General features: G+C 40.5%; 1 protein-coding gene across 6 annotated transcripts in view; it reads left to right on the forward strand.

Moving 5' to 3' along the window:
• The window catches only part of JAK1 (Janus kinase 1), a 63834-nt gene that overhangs the window by 26638 nt on the left and 11174 nt on the right, over positions 1-26022 (forward strand). For 5 of the 6 annotated variants that reach the window (XR_012674431.1, XM_075155592.1, XM_075155589.1 and 2 more), the window contains exons 2-15: positions 5321-5400; positions 6271-6469; positions 8583-8706; positions 13213-13366; positions 15319-15482; positions 16044-16386; positions 17879-18052; positions 18818-18975; positions 19698-19821; positions 20538-20727; positions 22725-22831; positions 24083-24229; positions 25042-25129; positions 25686-25813. Coding sequence is in view for 5 of the 6 variants with exons in the window: in XM_075155592.1 (XP_075011693.1) it covers positions 5395-5400; positions 6271-6469; positions 8583-8706; positions 13213-13366; positions 15319-15482; positions 16044-16386; positions 17879-18052; positions 18818-18975; positions 19698-19821; positions 20538-20727; positions 22725-22831; positions 24083-24229; positions 25042-25129; positions 25686-25813 (2106 nt within the window). In the remaining variant the exon portion in view is untranslated. The remainder of the gene's footprint in view (positions 1-5320; positions 5401-6270; positions 6470-8582; positions 8707-13212; positions 13367-15318; positions 15483-16043; positions 16387-17878; positions 18053-18817; positions 18976-19697; positions 19822-20537; positions 20728-22724; positions 22832-24082; positions 24230-25041; positions 25130-25685; positions 25814-26022) is intronic. The other variant, XM_075155593.1, reaches the window with a different exon arrangement.

A 26022-nucleotide genomic window follows, 5' to 3' on the forward strand; every position in this document is an offset into this window, starting at 1 on the left:
AGGTCAGAAGAAGACATGGGCACCGTAGGCAGCAGGGAGGAAGGTGCTGAACCTTTTGGTGTCCGCAGACTTACTTGGACAAGAGTTTTAGACCTGAAGGAGCTCTGTGCATGGTGGTGTTCTACTTCAGTGAAAAGTTTTTACCTTTTTCTTTCCAGTGAGATTTAGTTAATCGAGGCTGATCCGACCTTTGTCTGCTGCGGCGGCGGTTGTACCTTCCCAGGGCTGCTCTAGGAGGGTGGTTGGTCAGCAGTGCAATAGCCCCTTCAGTGATTCGGGATTTTAATGTGCTGCTTGATCACTGTTTGCTATTGTATCGGTATTGTCATTTTCTCTTGTTAAAATTTATGAAGCTAAGTAGAGCGCCGGGTTTTGTTTTAAATGAGTTTCTGATAGGTTATGTTAGATTAGATGCGTGTCCCGTGCTGTACAGGCTGCAGCATGTTTCTTTACTAGCGTGTTGAAAAAATAATAATAATTGAGAACTTTCGGGCTGACGTAAACTATGAATACTACAAAAATGGCATGCCCTGCACACTTAAGGAAAGCCTATCTGTTACTTTCTTAGCATAAGCAATCATAAACATCCCCTGCCTCTGTCCCTGTCATGAAACCAGAAACTAAAATGGCTGAGAGGGAAAAAAGAGGAAGAGCTTGCAAATGGTGCTTCAAACTGAGTTCTGGTTTGGTTAGATTTTATCTGGGATTTTCCTCTCCTCACATTGTAGGGACTTTTGTTCCCGAAACAGATCCTCCATCTTTGTATTTGGCTTTCATGTTCTTTGTTTACGGTGGGAAGCGTGGAGGTGTAGCAGGGCTGGCGCGGGGGGGGGGTCAGCAGCGCCAGCCGGAGTCTCATTTTCCTGTCAGAACTCCCCAAAATGAGCAGGAAGCAAAACTTGCATTTTAGATCCGAGCAGGGCTCAGTGCGCAGGTTAAGTGTGGATGCGCGCTGGAGGGTTTCTTCTCAAAAGCTGTGTGGGTTTCGCGTTTCCCCTTGCCCATTAAAATGTTTTATGAATGGAAAACAAAGGGTACTGGGTCCGTGGGGTCCCGCCGGGACGGGCAGCACGTGCGGGCAGCAGCTTTCAGGCAGCTGAGGGCATTTCTGGCAGGCACGGTGGCTCTGTTTGCATCTCCTCCGCGTCGCAGCGCCTGTCTTTTGGGAATTGCGGCGGTTCTGCTGGGAGGAATATAAGTGTGTCCCACTGAGAGCGAGAAAACTGAGTTAGGGTAAAAACCCAACAAATCCTTTTGTCTGCTCAGATGGGGAGCCTGAGCTATGTGGCATCTATAGCCTTGTTCAAACTCAGGTGAGAAGTTTTCTTAAAAATGCCCTTTGGAGCTTGTAGCCAGTTTCTGTTGGTATCTGACATCCTGAAGTATCTCCCAGCTGGCAGTTTTATCCTCTGTTTCCTTATTCAAGCGAAGCTCTTTTTGTGTTTCGGGGTATTTTTGTCGAGGGGTGCTCTTGGCAGGGCCAGGTGCAGATGTCCCAGCTTCACAGAAGGCTTCGGAGCCAGGTGGGCTTTCCTGGGCTCCTCCTTCCGCAACAGTGGATTAACTTCTTCCTTTTGGCTCAAGGAAGATTTGCAAATAGTTTCTAAAGTATTTCATTTATGCCTCTGCCTTTTCTTTCCTTGATTTTTGAGGCAAACAAAAGTTTAAAGGGGTTATTTAACAAATAGTGTTGTACATCTGTTTTTTTTCCTTAGAAATGCTAGGACTATTGGCCTTGAACCACTCTGCTTTTACTAAGGAGATCTTGGCCGTGGCAAGTCATAGGCAGGAACTTGAGTTTTTACCAAATATTTTTCTCTTCCAAATATTTCATTAAGTCTTAATAGTTTAATAGCCAAACCAGAAACAAACTAATATTGAACAACTCGCCTTTAGAATTCCTTCTCCTTATTTTTTAACTTTTCATCTTTCTGATACCAAATTTTGTGAGGGCTTCATCTGTGTATGAGAAAAAAATACTTTCTGTGGGCTCCAGGTCTGTTCATTGACCTCATCCAAAGAAATTAGATGCAAGTTTTGGCAATCGTGGGTGCATGGTTTTGTTTTTGTGCCTGTGTGCACCCAAAATCACTAATTTTGTGGTTGTAACCCTTGCATGAAGGATGAACCATTGTCCCCCTCTGCTGGTGGTGCACCGGGCTGGGGATTTGCTCACCCTGCCAGCTCGCTGAGTTACTCTGCGACTGAAATACAGACTTTTAAGAGGGTGGCAGGTATGTGTATATACATTGGTCAGGATTTTAAATGACCAGAGAAACCCTTTGCTTTGGGGAGTGCTCAAAAGGCTATAATGCATGTGTAGTTAACAAGCAGTATCTTGAGAAGAGCCATCCTACCTTCCCCTAAATATTTTGCAGCATGCGTCACAAAAGACTGTTTCCACCAGGAGAAACAGAAATCAGGTGAAGAGAAAATGTGCTCTGAAAAAAGCAAACGCTGTCCTGTCAGTCAGACTACTCCCAGCAGAGACTGATCTTCCCCTTCGTCCTACGTTGTGTCCTCTGGAGTAGTGCTGCTGGAGGAGGATGGGTTAAGCATTGAGAGATGCTGTAAGGATGAGCAGGGGAAAGTGGAGCTTGTCGTGTAGGAAGAGACCAGTGGAGCGTGGCGCAAGCCAAGCAGAATGCAGTCTGAGAAAGGATACAGCTGGTATCTGTAAGTTCATCAGGGAACATTCACGAGGGAGGGAGATAATCTGCAGAAGATACACAAAAAACAGTGGTCCACTGAGGCTCTGAAACCTGTTGCGTGGCAAAGGATAAAAATCCCCTTCAGATTTCTGAGATGAAGCATGAGAGTTTGCGATGGGGCTGTGTAACGTGATGCCTAAGATTGCAAAAGACCAACGTAATGGCCGTGGGGAGCTCTGAGTCACAGACACGGGTCCGGGGTGAGGCTTGGACGGGGGACAGGCGCTCGGCTGCCTGTATGTGCCTGCAGGCAGCAGGGTCTGGAGGAGCAAAGGGCTGCCGTAACGCTGTCCTGGCTGTCACCGGGTGCCGTGACCTGGATGTACAATAGTATTACTCTGTAGGACTGGTGAGAGGTGCTACTGCTAAGGCAGAGCAGGAATTTGTCTTGTTCAATGGAGACTTTTTGCAAGACTGTTAACATGCATTTTTAAAAAGGTGAATTCCTGACATTGAACATGGGAATATCTGGAAAACTTGTTAGTAAACAGTAAGTTAGAGATTGGATGTTGGTTTGTTTGGTTCGTCTCCCAAAGCGTATTGTAAATGAAGCAGCACTTAAGGTTTTTTTGTATTCTGGGAATTGCTGCCGTGATTAGAAACAACAGTACGAGCTATTAAGCAAAACCAAAGAACGCTGTGTTGAAAAGCAACAATTTTGATTTATGAATCTGCAAGAAGGCAATGGTTTTGTGTTTCCCTTCACATTTTAAAACGTCTGGACAATCTTTTTAATATTATGCCCACACAGACATTAAAATCTATTGAGTTTCAGTTATAAGATATGTTGTTTAAAAGGGAGTGTTTTCAATTAGATTAAAACTAATATTCTTAACCTTTTGCATTTAAATTTTCTGGTGCTGTGCAGAAATAATTACTGGCTTGTCTGCATGTTCCAGTAATCATGCTCTCAATTACTTCTTCCCCATATTATTGCCGAGGGAATGTGTCTGGAAATTCAAATTTAGCATTAAAGTGGCACGGATGGAAGGAACATGCAATTTAATTGTAAATGCGTGCCGTGCTGTTAGATGTTATTTTTTTCTATCACATTTGCCGGGCACTTTCCAAGCACAAGGGAAGTTTGTGCAGCAGTGTCAGCCTTTCTCCAGATTAAGCCTAAGGCTTATAGAGCAATATTCATTGAAGTCTGCTATATCAAATTAAGGCCTAATGCTGTTGCAGCAAAAACAATACACATTTAGTTCAAGTACATTTTGGCAGAGATAGGGGAGAAGAGGAAAAGGAGGGATGGAGAATACAAACGGAGGAGTCTTTCAGCCTCAGATGAGCGATGGGCGACATTTACGAAACCAGCAGTAGTGTCACGTTTAGTTTAGACACATTTTGTCACATTTAGTTTACTGTCGCACTTAATTAGTGACTACCCTGGGAGAAGCAAATGGGATGGTTTCCCTTTGAGAGCATGCAGCCATGGCTGATGGACAGTGATGCGGGACCAAGTGCCAGAGCACAGGAGTCTCTCTGGAGATGCAGAACAGAGTCCCACATCCTCCTCCTTTTCAAGAAGTCCAGACTCATTCCCTATCCAGCTTATTCCAATGCCAGTGGGAGAGGAGCAGCCTGTCTGCGTTTGGAAAGGAACACACACCCATGCCTTCCAAGCATGCCAGCTTTCACTGATGCTCCATGCTCTGCCATCAGGACTGGGACTAAGGAGTCTTCTTACCAACGCCTACTCTTCCCCCTTCTGCTTCTTAAGTATTCCTGTAGCGTCTTGTTGATTTTACAACCCTGGTATCAGATGATACTTTAAATAGGGTCACACCTATCTCTAAAAAAAGATGGTATTGGTATATTTTCCCGGTTTGCTTCAGATGATAAGGATAAGCTGTACCTTCGGGTGGGACTAGTTTTGCAAACCAGCCCCAGAATACTAGAGGTGGTTTGTGGTGTTAGATAAGGCTTAAGGAAAAAAAAGTAGGCTCTTGGAAGGTGCCCCTGCTGCTGGAAGGCACTGAAGTCATGGGCTGCACTCCTTGTGAACAAGGTTCCTCTGAGAGAAATATGACTTGCAATGATACTCCCTTGAGCAGCTTCCTTATTCTCTGCTGCCCACCCAAGGCTCTGCACTTTTCATAGACAAAGGAGACTAAAACAAAAAAAACCCACCCTGATAATCTGGAAGGGGAAGAAACAAAAGAGACTAGGGAAGAATTGAAATTAGCAATATATAGTTAAAAATGTGAAGTGTGAAGTGACTTCAAAAGCCATGAAAGAGGTAAAGCAAAGAGAAGAATGCTTCTCTGGTGTCACAGCTAAGGGTTACAATGAGTACAACACCAAACTCACGGTTGATGCTCTGAAAATATGAAAAAAAACATGAGTAACAAACGCTTTCCCCCTGGTTTTTATTTGCGTTGCAACCAGCGCCCCCAAAGAGTCAAAAGAAATCAGTAGACTTACATAGACTCCTAGGTGCTTGCTATGACTGTCTTTGGTTGAGACTAGATCTGGATCTCAGTTATATTAACGGAAAGATTCCTTCAGATTGTAAGTGGCATTTTATCAGCCTGACCGTGTATTTTGTGCCTCAAACTGTACAAAGCCATTCCTGACAATTGTAATTTTTTTTTTTTTTCCCTCAGCCAGAGTCAAGTTGCTCTTGGAGAGTGTGAAGATAATCCATTTCAGTTGCGTAGAGGATCAGACAGTCACATAAATGCAGGTGCGTTGGCTTTTGAGGTTTGGTTTTGTTCGTTTTTCGGTGGGAGGATTAAGTTCGTAAACTATAGAATTGGTGGTTTGGGCTTTTGTTATTAATTGAGCTAAAGCTTAGTAAAACATGGAATGCAGACCCCATAGTACTTGGAGTGTGTATTCATCTACTTTCTTTCGGCTTTCTATTTACGCACTGGGTATAAAATGCAACATACATTTTCTGTCGAGTCAGAGCTGTCTTGTATGCATTCTTGGCAGTCTAAAAGATACTGCATTAAACCGAGTTAGTGCTACTCTTTCCTTCTGGAGATAGAGAGAAGTAATAATAAAAAGTAACTCTCCAATAGAGCTTGTTTCACCATGACACACTAAGTATAAGGAGTTTAAAAAACAAAGGTTGAGAGGTGAGAAAACTGTCAGAAATATTTAGCTGTTAAAGTAGATTGTAAAAATAGAAGCTCACGTGTTGGGGTTTTTTTTTAAAGGAAATATAAAGTGTACTGTTTATATTACTCAGCCTCAAGTATTGTTTTTCAGGCAGTTAGGTGCTTAAGGATGTGAAAGTTATTCCTGCTTTACAGTAAGAGGAGAAACCTTGTAGAATATTTGTGGAACCACAAGAACTTTGGCAGAGGGGAATTGTTAGGAACAGAGTTACCAGAAACAGAATAATCATTGACATTTCTTTTTTCACTTTTCCCCTCATTTGTGAAAAGTACTGATTTTGAATAATCAGGTCACCAACGTGAAGACTTTGAGAAATGCTGTGCCTAGCCCAGCATAGTACGCAGTAGCCTCGTTAAGCAATGGATTCATGTTCTGGAAATATTCAAACTCTTCTTCACATTTTCCTTAACTATTTTTCCTCCACTTTCAGTATCTAAATGTAAAAGAAGATTGCAAAGCCATGGCTTTCTGTGCAAAAATGAGGAGCACAAAGAAGAGCGAAGTAAACCTGGAAGCTCAGCATCAGGGTTTAGAAATAGTTTTCTACCTGCAAGATGAAAATCCCATTTATTACACCAGTGGCGAGTTTACCTCGGAGGAGCTGTGCATTCAAGCTGCCAAGAAGTGTTGTGAGTATATGGATTTTATATAAATTCTCAGTGGCAAGGCATGACAGTATTGAAAGTGATGCATCCTTCTTTGCATGTAAGTCAATGTTTGTAGAAGAAATATGCATATTGTGTAGTCTAGGATGAAGACTTTTGCCAAGGGTCTGTTTGGGCAGTTCTTAAACTGCTTGGAGTGGAAGAAATGGTGGGAGAGACTGTCTTGAGATTCGTACAAAATTATGATCTCCCACCCTGGTTTCTGGCAGATACAAGTACTGATTTTTTAATTTGGGTGGGATGATTAGATTTCTTTTAAGAGAAGAGGAGACACCACATACAAATAAGTTAACGCAAAGCTGATTTTACCTCATATACTAGTTGGTAAGCCTGTCAGGCACTGTCCCGTTGGAGAGGGCTAATGAAAAAATAAAAAACAACCAAAACAAAACACCAAAACCTATTTGCTACTTTTCCAGTTTTAGTTTTCTGTTACTTGACACTTCTTTGCAGAGAGTTATGATGTCTGTAGTACTAATAATTCACCAGTTAAGATTCCCTGAACTGTGCACAACTGCGGTAATACATAATGTGTAATGAAGATTTCTTGCTTTGTCACTGTGGTCCTTGACTCAGCAAAATATTTGAACATATATGTAATTCTACTGGAATTAGTGGATTTAATCTATGTTTGAGGCTCATGAACCAGTGTACTTTTATATTTACAATTCTAAAGTTCTTTCCCACCCTGATCCCAGTTTTGTGTTCCCCAAGCTTCATGGAACACAAAATATTATTCAGCTGATTATGGGGAGTGGTGAATCTGGCTGTATAAACAGGTGAACTGGGCATAAGTTTTCCTTGCTTGATTGCTTCTCTTCCATTGGGAAGGCAGGAATGATGGAAATCTGAAGGACAAACCTCATCAAATAAGTACTCGTTGGTTTTGAATAGTTTTAATGAAAATGAGGAGTGCTTAAAACCCACCTGTTTATGTAAGCATGTAAGAGTGGTGAACTGCTGCTGTTTGTATGGGTGTGAACCCACATGCTGTGAACAGCTCCCAGTAGTTTCTGTTAGAAGTTTAAAACCTTTGAAGAAATGACTTAAAGGGAGCTTGCCTTAAGGGAACTTCTTTCTGCCTTCTCTTGTTCTTCACTAAGTCCGCAGCACATGGTAGTGAAGTACAAAAGTCTTACCCATTTCAGCAAGCCTGTGATGCTGGTCTCTGCAGTAAATCACAACTTGAATAGTTAAACCATTGATGACATCTACGTACTGCTTGTTGACCTGCAGAAGGCAGTGGCTGCCCAACCCCACCTTCTGTGAACTTTGCAATTAGGCTGGTCAGTTTTTATTTCCTGGCTTGTCTTCTTCCCTTCTGCTCTTTCTCCCCAATTCATGATAGAAATGGTTTCACTGAATTCTGCAGGACCCCAACAAAGTGGTCTGCAGTTGGCCCAGTTTCAGAAAGACACTGAAGCACATGCTACAGTGCTCTCTGCAACAGAGCTGCTTGCCTGACCAGGGCTTCTGCAAAAAGGTACTGCATCCTATCGAGCAGGAAACTGAAGCAAGGAGTTCAAACAACGATAGACCTCTAAACATACCATAACCTGTTTTTCTCTAGGATGATGTAAATGCAAAGGTTAAAGCAGGTCAGCCTAGACATACAAGTCAAAGTCTGTTCTTTGTTGGAAAACCCTCTGTTGAATTAGGAAAGAATGGGAGTAAAATTTATTAATAAAATAAAAGTGAGAACAAAGTTGTGGTATTGCTGAGCGGTTTTGTTAAAACACCCATTTCTGTGATCTGGAAAAAGTGAAGATTTTTAAGTAGTTTCCTCTTAAGTTCAGCCCTTTGGCAAAATCAAGATTCTAGAATAAGTTTGTTAGAAGTAGCTGAAATGGTACACTGTTTAATACACAATAAAACCGATGGAGTGAACCAATGCACAGTTTGCAGTTCCACTTTAACCGTAAGTTTCTAATGTTTGTTTTAAACTAATCCTAGTATCAGTTTCTTCTTACAGTATGTTTTGCAAGATCAGATATGTGCTTTATGCATTTGTATTTTTGGGGTGTGCATATGTATTGTAGCCTTATGATTCATGTGTTTGTTTACTTTTCTCTGACAGCTATATCTCCTCTGTGCCATAATCTCTTTGCACTGTATGATGAAAACAAAAGACTCTGGTATGCACCAAACCAGGTCTTTAAGATAGATGAAAAAACATCCCACCGGCTCCATTATCGAATGAGGTAAGCGCAAAACATCTGAAAAATGATTCCTTAACCATATATAGATGCTCTAACTCTTACTGCTGAACTCACGGAAGAAGCAGGAAAGCAAAACCAAAAGCAGCAGCTTGCTTTTCACAGCATAGATAAGAGATTAACAGGAAAAACTTAAAATGTCTCCTGATTTTTTTTTCATCTTTGTATATAACCTTGAAAAAAACCCCAGAAGTTGAAAAAACAGAAGAATCTGTATGCACAAAGCTGTACGTGACTGAACTAACTAAAAGCTAAATTGAAAAAAAAGGCTCAAAAATGTTGTTTTATTATGTCAGTATTTTGCATGTTTCAATTTCCATTTGAAGTGTTCAGAGTGAACTGTACTCCTACTGAAGTCAATGGGAATTTTACTGTTAACTTGCAAGGAAAAAGCAATGTGCTATTGCTTTTGAAATTCTCCTCTAGGACTGTAGGGGAATCCGTGTGACCGCGCTGTGGGTGGCATGCTCTAGACTGGAGAAAGCATCAGAAAATAGAAAACATTGTTCCCAGGATCTTTATCTGTCATCTACCATCAGGCTGAACGTCAGGTAGCATTCTTAAAATGTAGCACGTAGCCTGTTGAGATGTCCGGGGCTGAATGGGTACACCAGCCCTCATTCACTGGAAAATGAAAGCAGTAATGCTGACAACTATTGAGCGCTCTCACATACTCTAGCTAAAGTCCTTCTTTTAGGATTTGATAGAAGTCTAATTCTGCACATTATGCTGCCTCCTTTTTTGATTTTTATTCTTGCATCAATATGAGCTTTAAGTGTATGATATAGGAGAAAAATACATGGAATAAGCTTTGCTTCCAGGAATGATTAGTCTAGAAACTTTGCCCATCTTCCTAAAGGAAGTCCACAGATCATTCTTGTCGATTCTTCAGAGTACAACTGTAAGAAAATAAGCTTCTGCGTAATACTGCCTCTCTTCCTTAAAATGTAGAACACTCACATGTGGTCATTTTGGGCTATAGGGAAAAAACTTCAGATGGTAATATAGCTGTATGCATTTTAACATCTTTTTCCTGATAATCTCTACTTAGACAACATGACTATCACTTGTACATGCTAATGAGAGAACGGGCATATATAAACCCCAGGTTATGCATCCAAACCGTTTTCTAGGCTTATTAGAGAATAACAACCACTTTGCCTATACAGATACGAAGAGAGAGCTTTGAAAATGTGGTCTTTGAGCTGTAAGATGTTTCAATTCTGATTACACTTGTGCCGGACTGGAATTGTTACTGTTGTTGGATGAACAATTGTTACTGTTGTTGGATGTTTTCTCTGTTACGAGAAAAAAAAATACTGACAGTCAAGAAAACGATCTTTGTTTTTCAAGTAATTATAATACCGATACCTATTTTTAGAAGAGGAAGAGGATAGTATAGTCTTTTCTTTTTTCTTTAACACAGTTTATTAGTGATACTAATGACTTAACCTTGGCTAATCTCAGCTTTAAACAGCTGTGATTAAGTTTGGCAGATAAACACCATACAATAACGGAATTGAGTGACTCTCTAAACGAAGCTCTGAGGACTCTAATGGCCTCTTACAGAGCATTAAGTGCCCTTTCTTGCTTTAAGAGATCAGTCAGATTAACCGTATACTGGATAATAAAATTTCTTGGTATAATGTGAATCTGGGGCGTTTTCCCCTGCTACTGAAATTCTTTGATGTGGTGTGCTTTTCTCAGTAAAAGAAGGTGGTATTTTAAAAATGTAGTTGTGGGAATTTAATCCTCTGGTTAGAAGTATGGTGCTGTTTTTAACTCAATTCTTAAAAAATAGTTTCTGCTGTGTTTGATATGTATATGCTTCTGCTTTGGGTGAATGATGAGAGTTCTCTCCAGGTACATCTTACTTGCATGGTGGGTATCACCACCTTCTTCAAAACTGCGTTAACAGCTCCCTCTTATAAATCATCTTTGGCTGTTCACATCTCTACCAAATTTTAGGTATATGGGCAGAATTACTCTATGTTGAACTTTATTTTCTGGAAATTTTTCTGTTGTACCATTTTATAGAACGAAGCTATGGAAAATGCCCTGCTTTCTGTATTTAAAAGTTCTGGTGGTTTATTTTTTTAAGCTTTGGAGCTGGGATTTGAAGTTTGGCAAGGACGTCTCTTTTGTCAGATGTACTTCATGCATGAAAATTGGCAAACTTTGGGCCAATAATATGTATTTAAAATAATTTCATATGCATTTAAGAAGAGATTATATGAGTTTAGGCGCTAATCTAAAGATTCCTGTCTCCCTAGAAATACTGTAGTGTATTGGTGAAGTGGTATTTTCCTTTCTTTCATTTCTGATCTATTGTGTGTCTTGGCTTGGGCATCTGAGCTGAGAGCAGGGCTGAGCACTGAAAAATTATGAGCAGCACAGGATTGTGAAACTGTTCTCTAAATGAATATTGTTTATTCTGAGCTCTGCAAGAGGCAGAATTCCTCGTGAAAAAGGAAAATGGTCTGGGCTTATGTAATAGTGCAGGGTATTAGACTGTATATATCATTTAGAGACTAAATCATTTTTATGTGGACAACCTTATTTCTGAAATTTCATTACATTGATAGGTTTGATTTAGTCATGTCCTATTAAAATTATGTATGTAAAATGAAGGTATGTGACTGAATAGTTTCAAATGCTTTTAGATGTTTGATTTTTCTCCCACTGCTGAAAGCTTTAGATTCGGTTTCTGACTGTTGACTTCCCATCCTCCTCTTCTCCCCATCTGATCTGTGCCAGCTGGTATAATTTTGGTAATATTTTAAAAGGACTTGCTTTTTACTAGCAAGTAATCATGAAAATACAGTCACATATTTTAAAACACGCACGTTTGCAGGTGGGTTGTCCTGCACCATAATTTTTGTAAGCATTTGCCAGTTGACTTACTGCTTGCCTGCTGTCTTCCTGTCTTCCAGGACAGTTTCTTGCAATTTTTATTGCGTTATATTTGAAATGAAACTGCTTGGGCAACATAGTAATTTGTTATTTAAACAGATTTGTTATTTGTAGTCTCAAAATGTGTTTGTAGATTATAAGGTAGTTTATCTATTCAGCTTTTTCTTTCAGTACAGAAAACGTGTATTTCCAGTTCAGGAGTTGGATATACCCATCACATGCGTCAGCATTTTCTACCTACAACCTTAGGTCTTTTCCACGCACTTCTTCTTTACTACTTCTTTTATGTGCAGTGTCTATTACCATTGACATTCATTTGTCTTTTTCTTGTGTAAAGCTGTTTGATCTCATTTTGGTCACAAAAAGTGCTTATGATTTTGCTGATCACATATTTAGGTAGGCATTAAAAGCTTAGCTGTCGAGATGTCATGGTAATGTGAAACAAATTATGTGACATGGTCCTCACTGTCCATCAGAAATGTCTGATTTCACACATCACTTTGTATTAATGCAGTAAAATATATATATACACACCATGCAGTGATTCTGCATTGTTTGCTCTTGCTAGTGCTGAATGCTCCTCTGGAGTTAGACTGACATATTCTTATAGAAATCTTTCCTACTTAGCAGTTGGATAAATCTGCTTTGCTGTAACCTTTTAATTGTAAGTAGTTCATGATCGTGTGCAAGGCATGAACCTTTGCAAAAGGCACATTGATTCAAACCAGATTTAACTAAATTTTACTTGATTTAAGATGTTACTAGAACCCAGATAAACACCAATTTCTGGAATAATTTAGGCAAAGATTTCTCAAAAGATGCTAAGAGAGTCTTGAATTCCAAAATTTCATTTATTTTCAGCAGATGCCAACTCCTTTAGCAGGTTTTCAATTAAATAGCCTTGTTACAGATATGAGTAAAAAGCTTGTTTGCAATATACACAGAAGATTGACTGCACCCCTTTAAAACCAGATGATTTGAATTAGTGTTTTTTTCACCAGCTCCATCCAAAACCAAAGGGAAGCAGAAATTCCAGGGAGCGAGGCATAGCGCTGCTTCCCACTCCGGCCACGGGGGAGCTACTCACGGCAGTTCTGCCCTCTGCAGTGCTTCCGTGCCTGTAGAGGGGGAGGTCTGAACTCTTGTTAGCCCTTTAGATGAGCCATTTTAGCTTGGAATGCAAATGCCAACCATTGCACAGCAGAAGCATTACACTTTCTTACACTGCTCAAGCAAAGTCAGAGGTGATGAGAACGTAATTATCATCTGAGTGGCGGCTTCTTGTTCGGTGGACTACGCAGGGATGTGACAGGCAGTCAGGCATGGCATGTGAGTTAAGAGTGAGATACTGTTGAGTGGAAACGCTGAAGACCTTTGACTAAAACACCATTTTTCCCCAGTTCCTCAGGCCGGGCATGCAATTTCATCAGTGGACCACTTTAAGTTGCAGCCTCAGGGCAGAAGATTGATGGATTTTGACTTGTAACTGGTTTTCTTTTAAAAGTTTAAATTATGTATCTAATGTAAATGGAGGATTTCCCAAAAAGTTTTTAAAGCTTATTCCTCTCTTCTTGCAAGATACTACTTTACAAACTGGCATGGGACTAGTGAAAACGAACCCTCGGTGTGGAGGCATTCGCCAAGGAAGGCAAAGAACTCTTATGAGAAGAAGCTGGCGCCAGAAGGAACCCCTATACTTGATGCAAACTCTTTAGAATACATCTTTGCACAGGTAAGAGGTTGCTTGCAAGTATCACACATTGCCATTATAGTCACACAAAAACTATTTGATCCAGTAGAAGCTGCTTTAAAGACATATTTTCAAACTTCTAAAGTACATGTAACCTTACCTGTTAGTATTGATAGGTGTTGAGAAGTTCTCCATACTTTGCGTGGTGTAGAGAATTTGCTACATCAAGAACAATCTCCCCATATGCAGAACGTATAAAGAAACTGTCTATCTCGCAATCTAAAAAGGGCTATATTTTTATAGCATACTTTCTTTTAGTATTAAACAGTTTTGGATATAAATGCTATCACCTTTTCGTTTGCAAAACATTTGCACATAGCGACTTTGACATTTATATTCCTATAGATGAACAGTAGCAGTATTAAAATTGACAATATGGTGTCCTTTTAATGAGTCTTTTTTACTGTGTGGTGTTAAAACGTTGACTGATAACACCACTGTCACACAGCCTGCTTACATGCAGTTTTTCTTTCCTTCTGTTGTGCCTCCCACTTGTTGGTGGTACATGCACCATGATGGACGTGGCACATAGGCAGGGTCCCTATTTCAGAAAGCTTGTGCTCTTGTACAAAAAGGTTTATATACACACAAATGATTTTGCAAATGAGAAACTGTCTGGTTTTGCCAAAGAAATGAGAAGTTTGAAGTTGAGGAAGGCTTGTGAAATGAGCAAGTTAAATGCACTGGAGGAAAACATGTTTACTGTTAAGTCTGAGTACAATTACTGCAGAATTTTCAGATTTTGAAATATGGTTGTGTCCTTCAGAAAAAGAGATAGCATGAAGCTGCTCCAGTGAATACTTGTTGTTTTGTTGTGAAACCACAATAAAAGAAAATACCGAGTTAGCCACAGCTATGTATGCATTTTAACGGTACCACTTGCATTCTGAAGTAATAAAAGAAGCAAATATTTTTTCTGTGTAATCAAACTAACTTACGCCTTGTTCCGTATGAACATTCCTGTGTACCTGTATGCAACTTTGCAAAATCACTGTTTGAAAACATGCTGCAAAACTGGTTTTTGTCCTTTTTTTTTACTTTTCCCTTTTTTTTGAGTGCCAGCAGAAAGAATGAAAACACTTTCTAAGTTGCGGAATCAGTAGGGACCCTAATGAATATTGTAAGACAATATCGGATTAAGCAGAATTTTACTTTTGGGTAATAACATTTTAAAAAAAGCCAAACAGAAAAACACTAATGCTAGTATAAGGCAACAGAAATGTCTGTGCTCTTTGGTAACTAAATATTTTTCAGACTGTCCCAGAGCAAGGCGGCTGCCACAGAGTTTGCAATCTTGGCTTTGAGATGTGGCTTAGAGACTGAGTGCATGGGGTTCATAGAGACACCAGGTGATGAAGGGCGGAGAATAAAGCAGATACACGAAGTATTTATCAGAAAAAAAAATCATGATGGTGCTAGAAGGGGATAGGGGTGGTGCTTTCTTTAGTTAGTTACAAAGAAAGTGAATTTTTGGTGGACTGATGTATAAAAGAAGGGAACAGGGGTTTTGGAAGTGTCTGAGCAGTGCAGGTGTTCTACCTGGGTGTCTACACACGTTCTGGGTGAAAGCCGCAGCGCTGTGGGCTGTATGTGGGATGGATGTGCTGTGACGATCCGCATGGTGATTCCACCTGTTCCACAAACTGTCATTTTAAAAGACTTCTATCAGGCACAAATGTTGGTGTTTCTTCTCAAATAGGCACAGTTTGTGGGGTGACGAGTGCTTGCCTGTGTTTGTTTCACTGGTCTAAGAGAAGACTGCATCTGTTGCACAGCTCTTCATTTCTTTTCCTCCCCCTTCCTGTCCTGGCTTTCATTTTTGAGTGACTCTTCTTGCTCAAGGAGAGCCTGTGATGTTGTGACATATTGGTTGCTCATAGATAAACTATGACAAACACCAAATCTGGTAGCTTTCTTATTTGCTTCCTATTAAGGGTCAGTATGACTTAGTAAAAGGCCTGGCACCAATCCGTGATCCTAAAAACGATCAAGAGGTTCATGAAATTGAAAACGAATGTCTGGGGATGGCTGTCCTTGCAATCTCTCACGATGCCATCAAGAAAAATGTGAAGCTTCCGGAGCTTCCCAAAGATACCAGGTAAGTTAGGATAACTTCTTTGTCACTGTTGGGTCTGCTGCACTTCTCTTCAGAAGAGATTTTAAGCATTTTACCTTCCAGGATCTGACTGTACAGGAGTTACAAGCTCCAACACTACTATTGCTAAGTGGGTCTTCCTAATCCTGTCAATAGGGATATGTATTGGAAACCCTGAATTTTTTCTCATCTGGAGAGTATTTGACATCTATGTAGCTCGTGCACGCAGCATACTGATGTGTTGGGTACCAATTGACTTGCTCGAAATTCAGGGTTCTGGGTTGGTAGATTCAGAAATGGCAGCGTTGTTAAGTGGCAACCTAATGAAAAAAATGTTAGAATAAATTATGTTATTGATTTGACTGACTAAAAAGCTTTCAGATAAGGTTATTATTTGAATTCCTGTTGGCTATTAATGCTGTAAACCACTGCTACAGTATCAACTTCACAGTGATTTACTGCATCTTGTTCTGTGTAACTTTCAAAATAAGGCAGTTTCACATTTCAGAGAGTTAAAAGTTTAGGAGACAACAGTATTAACTATAGCATTGTTTTTCCTTCTAGTTATAAGCATTATATTCCTGAAACTTTGAACAAGACTATCAGACAGAGGAATTTCTTAACCAGGATTCGGATAAATAATGTTTTCAAGCATTTCCTTAAAGAGTTTAATAACAAAACCATTTGCGACAGTAATGTGTCTCCACGTGATCTGAAAGTTAAATATTTAGCAACAATGGAGACCTTGACTAAACATTATGGAGCAGAAATTTTTGAGACTTCGTTTTTGCTGATTTCATCTGAGAATGAAATAAATAGATTTAATTGTGGAGACAATGAGATCGTCCCACTGTATGAAGTCATCGTAACGGGAAACAATGGAATTCAGTGGAGGCTCAAGCCAAGTGTAAGTATCCCTTGATAAACGGGAATTGGAGGATTGCTTTTGGGGGCATAACAACTGGTAAAAAATGGTCTTGATCTTCAGACACTGCAGATCAGCTTTTTATTGAAAGGACTTCTTTCATCGGATTATAGGATTATGCAGGTTGGAAGGGACCTCAGGAGGTCTGCAGTCCAACCCCCTGTTCAGGGTTAGCTTTGAGATCAGACCGGGTTGCTCAGGGCTTTATCCATTCTGGTCTTGAAAACTTCCAAGGATGGACACCGCACAACCTCTGTGGGCAACCTGTTCACCAGGAGGATTCACCAGGAAAATGAAAGACTACTATATCTGCCAGACCAGACACAAGTCTTGAAAGATTAATGTCTGTGGAGGCAGGCCCTTATGGTTTGGTGCTCTGTCTTGATATCAAAGTCTGTTAATGCTTTTTCTGTATATGGCACTCCAGGTGCTGTGTTTGCTCATACTCATAGACTGTTCATGGATAAATTAAAATATATTGACATTAAAGCTAAGCTTTCTCACGTCAGTGATATTTTATATGTTGTTCATTGTTTCAGTGCTGCTAATTGAGGTCACTTTGCTTAACCTCTTCAATAATGTGTGTACATAAATATTAAATATGCTCTAGGTTTGAAGAGGATATGATGTATTCTACACATATAGTACTTGAACAAATAGACCTCTTTTTGCTTGCCTCAGTTCCCCACAGTGATGAGAACCCTACTGATAGCTATCTTTTGTAGCATAGAAAGTATTGTGCTTCACTCCATTTAGATGTAACCTAACTATCTCTATCTCTGATGGAGAACTTATGTTCTAAATGATGATATTAAAGGGGGGGAGGGGAGGAAGAACTGATATTTGAGCAGAAAAGCTTGCAAGAAGTGCAGCCTGTTTCTTGTAAGGCTCCTGTTTCTGCTGATTTATAGATTATATTTATTTAAATGCCTAAACCAAAGACTTTAATCTCAGTGAGAACCTTTCTGTGACTAGCTTTACTCAAGCTGAACATTTATCTTTTTTATATAAGTAGTTACTAATAATTTTCAGTAATTTTTGACCTATAAGATGCTCGGCTTCACTGTGGTCTGCATGCAGAATTTCATCTGTTGTTGGCAGTTCAGGCATGCAGTGAGAGAAGAATGTGGCTCCTGCTTTTGGGCTGAGCTCTGAGAGAGTATTTCAAGTACATAATTTAGAAATTTCAGTAGAACCCTTCCAGCCCTGTACAGCTACTAAGATTATTTCTAGCTAATGACTGCTTGCTTTCATCCTCATGAATACTCATGGACAATTCTTGATAGAAGTTTATCCTTGCAATACAGATACACTGAATGTGTAAATGAATTGATAATTCAGTGCAAAAAGCATTCAAGAATTAAATAGCTGTGGAAGATTAATTTGTCATGAATTTTTGTTTTAGAGTAAAAACACTGTGCTAGAAAAAAATAATGTTTTTATTAGTATACTTTTATCCAAAATATATTTGCAGTCTGTACAGACAGAGAAAGAGAAGAAGAAAAAATCTGATGGCAAAAACAAAAAGGATGAAGAAAAACACAAAATTCGAAACTCATGGAACAATTTTTCCTATTTTCCTGAAATCACCCACATTGTCATCAAGGAGTCTACAGTTAGCATTAACAAGCAGGACAACAAAAGAATGGTAAGGACCAAACTTGGATAGGTTTCCCTCCCATGGGAAGCTATAGTGACACCATGTTGTTGGGCAACAGGTGACAACCTCCTTGAGGAACATTTTCTAACGGGACTCTTCAACAGCAGTTAAATATGCTGTCCTCAGCACTGTACAAATGCAGAAGGGCTAGTTAGAAGAGCAGCAAGTTGGTGAGCACAGTGGTTTCTCTACGCTTGTTACTGCATACCACCAGTGCCTGGTGGCCTCCTTGATACGCTTCTTAGCCTGTGGCCTTCCTCTGTAGAGCTTGGATAGCCAAAAGCAGTGTCAAGAAAGAGGAACTCAGCAAGGATGGGAGAGGGAGAGGAGGCAAATGCAGAGAGGACCTGGGAGGGAGGCAGAGGAGAGTCGGTGTATAGACTCTCTTCTTTTTGGTGTGGGCTGCCAGCTGTTAGAATTTGGAAAGGAGCTGCCAGAGTGCCCTTGGCTTCAAATCCAACATGACTGCCCCAGTCCTGAATTTCTCATGTTTCACAAAGGCTGGCACAAGACTTTGCCTTAGAGATCTCAACGTGGGAATGCAGCAGAATATAAGTCACACTGGAGAATGGAAGCTTCTAGCCAGCAATGAGCGGGGAGGAAAGAGGATGGTCAGTGTTGACTCCCTAAATATGTATGGTTTTCTGTCATAGGGTTCTGGACAATTTTTTAGCCACTCTATGCAAAAATTGCTGGATATTAAAACACTCTGGAACTGTAAGAACTCTTGACTAAAATATCTTTTTGTTGTAGGAATTAAAACTGTCTTCACATGATGAGGCCCTGTCGTTTGCATCGTTGATAGATGGGTACTTCAGACTTACAGCAGATGCCCACCATTACCTCTGCACAGATGTGGCTCCCCCACTGATTGAGCACAACATAAAAAATGGATGCCATGGACCCATTTGGTTAGTGAAATGTTTGATTTTAACTTTTCCACTTGAATAATTCCACTCTAGTACTGCTGCATATTGAATCCATTGAGGAAATCTGACATTTGGAAGGTTGTTAGTTAAAAGGTTGTAGAACAACAACTTTTTTCTAATGATTATGTGGAAAAAATGTCACCATTTCTCACCACATCAACTTACTCATCTATAAAACCGGTGTTTCCTCACTATAAGAGTATTTTGAGGCTTACTTTACTAATAGCTATGAAGATCATTGTCAGCTGAACAGACGGGAATATTTTAGGTAAACAAAGTTGAACTGTATCTACACTGATCCTGGGAGTCCTTGCATGGAGGCACAAAGCCTTTGTTGTTTTTAAACAGCTAAAGCAATTATTTTCCCTCCTGCCCACCGTTTTGGCTTTTCCTTTTATGTTTGAAGATGCAACATAGAGAAAACTGAGAGCTTATGTGCGCACTGAGTTGGATGCGGGGTTTCCCCATTAAGCATGCTAAGAGCTTAATAAAACTTTCCTCCCTTGTTCTTCTGCAGCTAAATGTGAGTGTGTGTAATGCACACAATTAAATCATGTTTTAATAATAATAGAAATATTTCTAAGTTGCTGTTACACATTTTTGTTCTAAATATAGGATTACTCTCCTGTGTATTTACTAATAATAGATTTTGGATGCAACTGCTCATTTGTTGGTTTTCCTCATTTGTATATTGACTCTTTCAGCACGGAATATGCCATCAACAAACTGCGACAGGAAGGGAACGAAGCAGGAATGTATGTGTTGAGATGGAGCTGCACGAACTTTAACGACATTCTCATGACAGTGACTTGTTTTGAAGGCTCAGAGGTACATCAGATGTCGCATTCCTTGCAGTAATCTGATAATGAGCTAAAGACTAGGTTGTGGGTTTTTTTGTCTTGGAAATCATTTAAATCATTGCAAGGCTTAGAGAGGAAGGAGAGAGGTGACGCAAAGCTGCAGTATGGTAGGGGTGAGGAAGCAGGAGTAGAGGGTAGAACTTGAAAGGGCATGGGCTTGAGATAGATAAGTACAAAAGTTCAGTCATTCTTCCCTAGTACCTCTGAATGAAACTGGAAGGTTTGAACAACAGCCTGAAATCTTGTTTCACTTGTTGAACTATCTGGGTTGTGAAAGGGAGTTTTGCTATTTTTAAGTTGAGATTTTGAAACCATGGTCCAGATTCTGCAATTCTTGACCAAGTGAAGAGAAAATTCCTTCTGAAGAGTCAGGGCCTCTGCATACTCTCAGGCTCTGCAAAACACAGAAGCCGTAATCGGACTTGTTAGATGATTGCATCTTTATGTTGCTCTTCTTCCACTCTGTTATTATGAGCCTTCCTGGGACTGAAGGTTGTAAGAATTTTAGGGCCACTTTCGACTTTGTTGGAGTTTAATTAGAGGACCCTAGCTTAGGAGCAAGTGATTAACTGGTCGTACATGTAATTTCAAAGGCTTTTGGGGAGCTTTTATGGCTTTACAAACATTTTTTCACTTTAATGATTGATATTTTGCTTTCTTTTTTTCCCCTCTTCCCCCTAATAGCAGATGCTAAATAATTCAATCCAGTACAAGAACTTCCAGATTAACGTGAAGAAAGGCGGGTACTTCCTACATGGTTCAAACAAGTCTTTCTCATCCTTAAAAGAGCTGATGGATCACCTGAAAGGACAAATACTTCGAACAGACAACATAAGCTTTACACTGAAGAGGTGCTGCCAGCCAAAACCAAGAGGTAGTCTGTCCTTTGAGAGGAGCAATGAACTTTGTTGTTGAAAGAAAACGAACTCCAGAAATAGGAGGCATTCTTAGTGTCTTTGGTTTGTTCTATATTCTTGTGTGAAGCTCTTTTGTCACTTAAAAAATTATATATATAAAGTTTCTTCCTTCTCCGTGGAGGAGGAGTCTTGTCAAAAAGTAAAAGCAAGCACTGTGAACAAGGTTTTAGGGTTTCCTTTTATGTTACAAGCTCAGCACAGAGATGCTCAAGGGCTGGTGCTTCTCATGAGCCTTGTTTGTGTGAACTTTACAAATGACAGTGAGAAAAGTTCTGGTTTCCCTTTTTGCATCTGAACAGCTGACCCTGCAGTATCAATGGCTGAGGTGGAACTCTGGATTTGTTTAAAAAGAAAATGTCACAGCTGACTCAAGAGTCACGGGCCGCAACGCTGCAGCGAAGCGGGGACCATATAAGGTTCTTCCTTTGCTCCACCGAGTCACGTATGCCAGGCAGTGCCGCCATGCATCACGTTGCGTTCCTTTAGCAAAGGGGAGTTGCAACCTGCAGTGGTTGTGTGGCAGCCTCTGGTTTGAAGCTTGTTTGCTCTCGTTATGAGCTGTTGTTTACGCTATTAATCTTCATGAAGCAGCAGGGAAGGCTTGGTCCGCAACTGTTAGCAAGCAGAACAGCCTTGCGGTCAGTAGATCCATCTGTGAGGTCAGATTTTAGAGGGCTGGGACAATTGTGCATTTGTTAAACTGTTAATGCCAACACTTACTAAAATTGTTTGCTATAAACTACAAGTCTTGCAGCTGAATTTGTTATGAAAGAGGAAACACAGTGGCGTGATTGTGTTGATCAGATAATGGTTTCCTGTTAGAATAAGGGGAATGACTGAGCTACGTTAATTACCTGCTTGTTCTGACAGTTTTAGAGTACTCTGTAGGTAGACACTGAGCTTATCGGCACTTTGAAGGACACTGGTAATTGTCTGGAGCATGGAGAGGCTAAACATTTTGACATTTTGATTGCATTTTGACAGCTGTATTTGGAATAAAATAAAACGGGTCAAGGAGTTGACTGCCCGCTTCAGCTTTTCATTGGCATTAGTTACAGTGGGATCCAGTGCATTATCTGTGCTGTTCCCTGTTCTGTCTCTTCCCTGTTTTTTTTTTTCTTCTTTTTGAATCTGTCTATTTAATTGGTTCTTCACAAAGAAGTTTAAGGGATGCAGAAATAAAGCAGTTTTTCTGGTGTGTGGTTCATTACTGATTGTTTTCAGAGTGCTAGATCATGGTTTAGCCCTGATGCACACGTTCTGCTCCCAGTAATGGGAAGGCCACATGCACACAGACATCTAAAACCATCGTATCATAATAAATAACGCCTCCTGTCAAACACAGGAAGACAAAATTCATGTGCAAGACCTTTGGATCTAACCATGCCTCTCCCTGACCAGAAGCAGGGGGGAGGAAGCACTAGGCTTTTGAGTCTTTTCCTTCTGTTCATTTCCCATTCCCCAATTTAATTCTAGCGCTCTGGAAACAGACTGTTAGTGTTTCCCAGAGAGCAAGACATTTTCAAAGAGGTAAAGAGAGGAAGTGAGACTGCAGCTACCCCTTACCCATCTGCACACTGGAAAGGAGATGTACCTGTTGGCAGTGTGTTATTTTACGTAGTGCACAGCAGAGGTATTGCCTCTTTCAGTCCCGGCTATTTCTCTGTGCAGTAAACACTATCAGTTTCTTAATATCAGCCCCAATACGGCTAATATTAAGATTGTATATATAATACAAAATATGTAGCTCTCCTTTAGTGAACTTTGTATTGAATGACAGAGTAGAAATTACTTGAGCAGAAGTTCAGTCGAAGTTTCTTCTTTTCTCCCTCCTCCTCATTCGTTTGGGGATTTACTTTGCAGTGAGCATATACAATAATATTATTGGCTGAGAAGAGTGAATGCAGTTATCTTTGAAAAGTCTTAAAGAATGTTTTCTCTCCCTGCCTTCCAGAAATCTCCAACCTGCTAGTTGCAACCAAGAAGGCGCAGGAATGGCAGCCCGTTTATCACCTAGGGCAGCTGAGTTTCCATCGGATCCTCAAGGAAGAAATCATGCAGGTAGTAGCTGCTGAACTGTGTTTCTCTCTTAAAATCACAGAAGTGTGACAGCCCACTGTACCCTGTTAAGTAATATAAAATCACCCCATTCTGGCTGGTTCTTCCACTCCCATTTCTCCTCAGCAAAACTTCATTTGAATCTTTATTTGTATTAAAGCCTCTTATTGCAGAATCTAAATGTTTATATGTCCTTGTGTGGAAAAAGAAGAGAAGCTTGGAAGTAATGCCTTTCACTAGAAATCAAATTGATATTTGAGCAATTTTCTAGTGTCTGTGGAAAGAGGTGCTTCTAAGGTCATTCTTAAAAAATCATGAAAGTCTTAAGAGCTGCTTTTCCTAGCTGGTTTGTTGCTATATGTGGCTGTATCTTTTAAAGCCTGACATACCAGAGAAACAAGCAACTTGAGGTTTAAGGTGGTGTCCTACAGTAAAAAGAAAGGGTGAAATATTCAAAAGCTCTGAAGAGTCTTAGCATTCAAAATTTTGTGTTCCGAACTGATTTAGCACCTATGTTCCCAAATTTTCTGACAGTTGTTTGCAGTTAGTGATGCAAGTGACCTGAATAAACTTCAGAAAACACACAGTGCCTTGAATGCACAAAGCAGATTTAATGTTTCTAAAAGACCTGAGCTCTTAAACCATGCAGTTAGCTTCTTCAGTTAAATAAAAAGTTTGGGGTTTGTTTTTTTTGATTGCATCACTGACCGGGGAGGACAGATATAGATTATGCTAATTGTTTTTTGATTGGTATATTTACAGTCAGCATGCAGACTTCCTGCAAAATATCCCAAGGCGAAATCCTCTGTTATTTAGGAGGAAATTGCTTTCTCAAACAAAGTGTACCATTGAAATATTACTTCCTCTAACTTTTGGAAACACATTAAAGATTGCCTCAACAGCAGCTTATTGTAAATAAGAGGCCAGTTATTATTTATTCATTTGGTGTTTAGTCTAATAACGCTAAATTACACTGAACCTGTTTGATGTTAATGGAGATGTAATAGCCCTTTAATATCAAAGGAGTTTGCAGTGGTGAGTATGCTCAGAGAGACTACTAAAGCAAAGAATAACACGCTGTCATTGGTTTCTCGCTGTAATAATTTTGTCTATATGTAGCTAGATCAAGTGGAGGGTTAAGTCTGCTCTCTACTTGGAGAGGCAGAATAGAGTGCAGATTCAAGTACTTGTGTAAATGTACACTTGTTTGCTTCATATCCTGGTTTGAAAAATATATGGTGTATTATGTCTTAGGGCGAACATCTTGGAAGAGGGACGAGAACACAGATTTACTCAGGGATTCTCAACTACAAAGATGATGAGAATGAAGGATATCAAAATGAAAAAGAGATTAAAGTCCTCCTCAAAGTCTTGGACCCCAGCCACCGAGACATTTCTTTGGCAAGTTTTTTCCTTTTTGTCTGTTTTAGTACAAACGCTGGGTCTCACAATATTGGACATGGTTAACTATGAAAAGGCTTTAAAAAAAGTGGTTGAGTATATAGTAGGGGAATGGGAAAATGCTGAAGGTATAACTCACCATTTAAGGCAGTCAGAGCCGTCACTGACCAGCACTTTTGAGATACTCGGTAAGCTGGTCTCATTAGCCATGCAGCAGCACTGGGTCTAGCCGGAGCATGCCAGCGCTCATTTCCAGCCTGCACGCGCACGGACCATAAGCACGAGGAAAACGGACCCAGACCCTTCTGTGGTATGAAACGCACCGTCATACCCATGCCCTCGGTCCTGCAGCTGTGTCAGCTGAGAGCCGTGGAGTTCAGTGAGGGTACTGCTGCCTACCAGAAATTGCCTCCGCCTTGTGCGTTGGGCTGTGAGTCTGTCACCAGTTCTGTCATTGACATGGCCACAGGCAACTTGCTTGATCTCCATTTTGCTTAGTCATCTGGTGAGAGAGGCCAGTGCGTCACACAGGGGGTGCCAAGACCTGCATATGCACGTCTGCCGGAGTGCGGGGAAGAGCGTCGGTTGCTTACATGACCTAGTGAACAACACCACATTCTGACAGCGCCTTGCTGCCCCATTACTACAGTGGGTTGGCACATCCCTACCGTTGTTGACCCTTTACGTTACTGGAAAACACAGTTTTCTTTTGCAAATGTTTTTGTTACTTGATGCTCTGTATTCGTTAAAGACTTGGATGACTGCCACAATGACCAGCAGTTTAATGGCTAATATCCTTCATTTCCTAACAGGCGTTCTTTGAAACGGCAAGCATGATGAGGCAGGTGTCTCACAAGCACATCGTCCTCCTCCACGGAGTCTGCGTCCGTGATGTAGAAAGTGAGTTCAGTGAACATCTCTCTGCTTAAGCAGCAGGCTTGGTAGGGACAGGGCAGCCATTCAGTTCAGCGCTGGCACGAGGGGAGATGGGGTTAGCAGCTGCTGCCTCTTGATTTTTCAGTGCAGACAGAAGTGGAATTGGAACAGCAAGGCAGCTGCAAAGTCCTTTCTACTAACAAGTTTCCTCTTCCAATGCTTTCTTTGAATAAGTACCTAACAGGATGATTCCTTGAGGTTGGAATGCCGGAGTGATAGTGGTAGTGTCAATACAAACCAGCCTTCTGGCAGCAGTTATTTCCAGCAGGAAGGCTCTGTCCTGTGGTCTTTGAAATGCTTTTTTCCAGGTTTACTGTACATTTACTACATTTACTATGTAAAGCCACTATTCTCAGCCTTTTAATTCGGACTCTGAGCACTGAAATAAACTTTGAGGAAGGTGATATAAAGACGTATTATAACCATCTTGCTGGGGTGGGGGGAGAGATGGTAACAGGCTTATTAGATTACTCCAGGCACTGGTTATTGCAATACTGACTTTATGCACCTGACTTTGTAGATATCATGGTTGAAGAGTTTGTTGAATTTGGGCCTCTGGATCTGTTCATGCATCGGAAGAGTGAAGTTCTGACAACTCCATGGAAATTCAAAGTTGCCAAGCAACTTGCAAGTGCACTAAGCTACTTGGTAAGAACGCATCTTGACAAAAGCATTGCCTATAACTGCTGCAGTCTAACGCTGCAGAGGTTTCATGTGCATTAGTAACTAATGAGTTTCCTTTCTCAGGTAGTGGGACTGTGCAATGAGCAATTACGCTCTTTGTGAAAAAGGAATATAATGTTGGTCTTTTTTCCAAAATGCATCAGCTCTACAAATACAAATGCTTAAGTGTGAAC

Source organism: Calonectris borealis, chromosome 8 (genome assembly GCF_964195595.1).
Source record: "Calonectris borealis chromosome 8, bCalBor7.hap1.2, whole genome shotgun sequence".
NCBI classification, from domain to species: domain Eukaryota; kingdom Metazoa; phylum Chordata; class Aves; order Procellariiformes; family Procellariidae; genus Calonectris; species Calonectris borealis.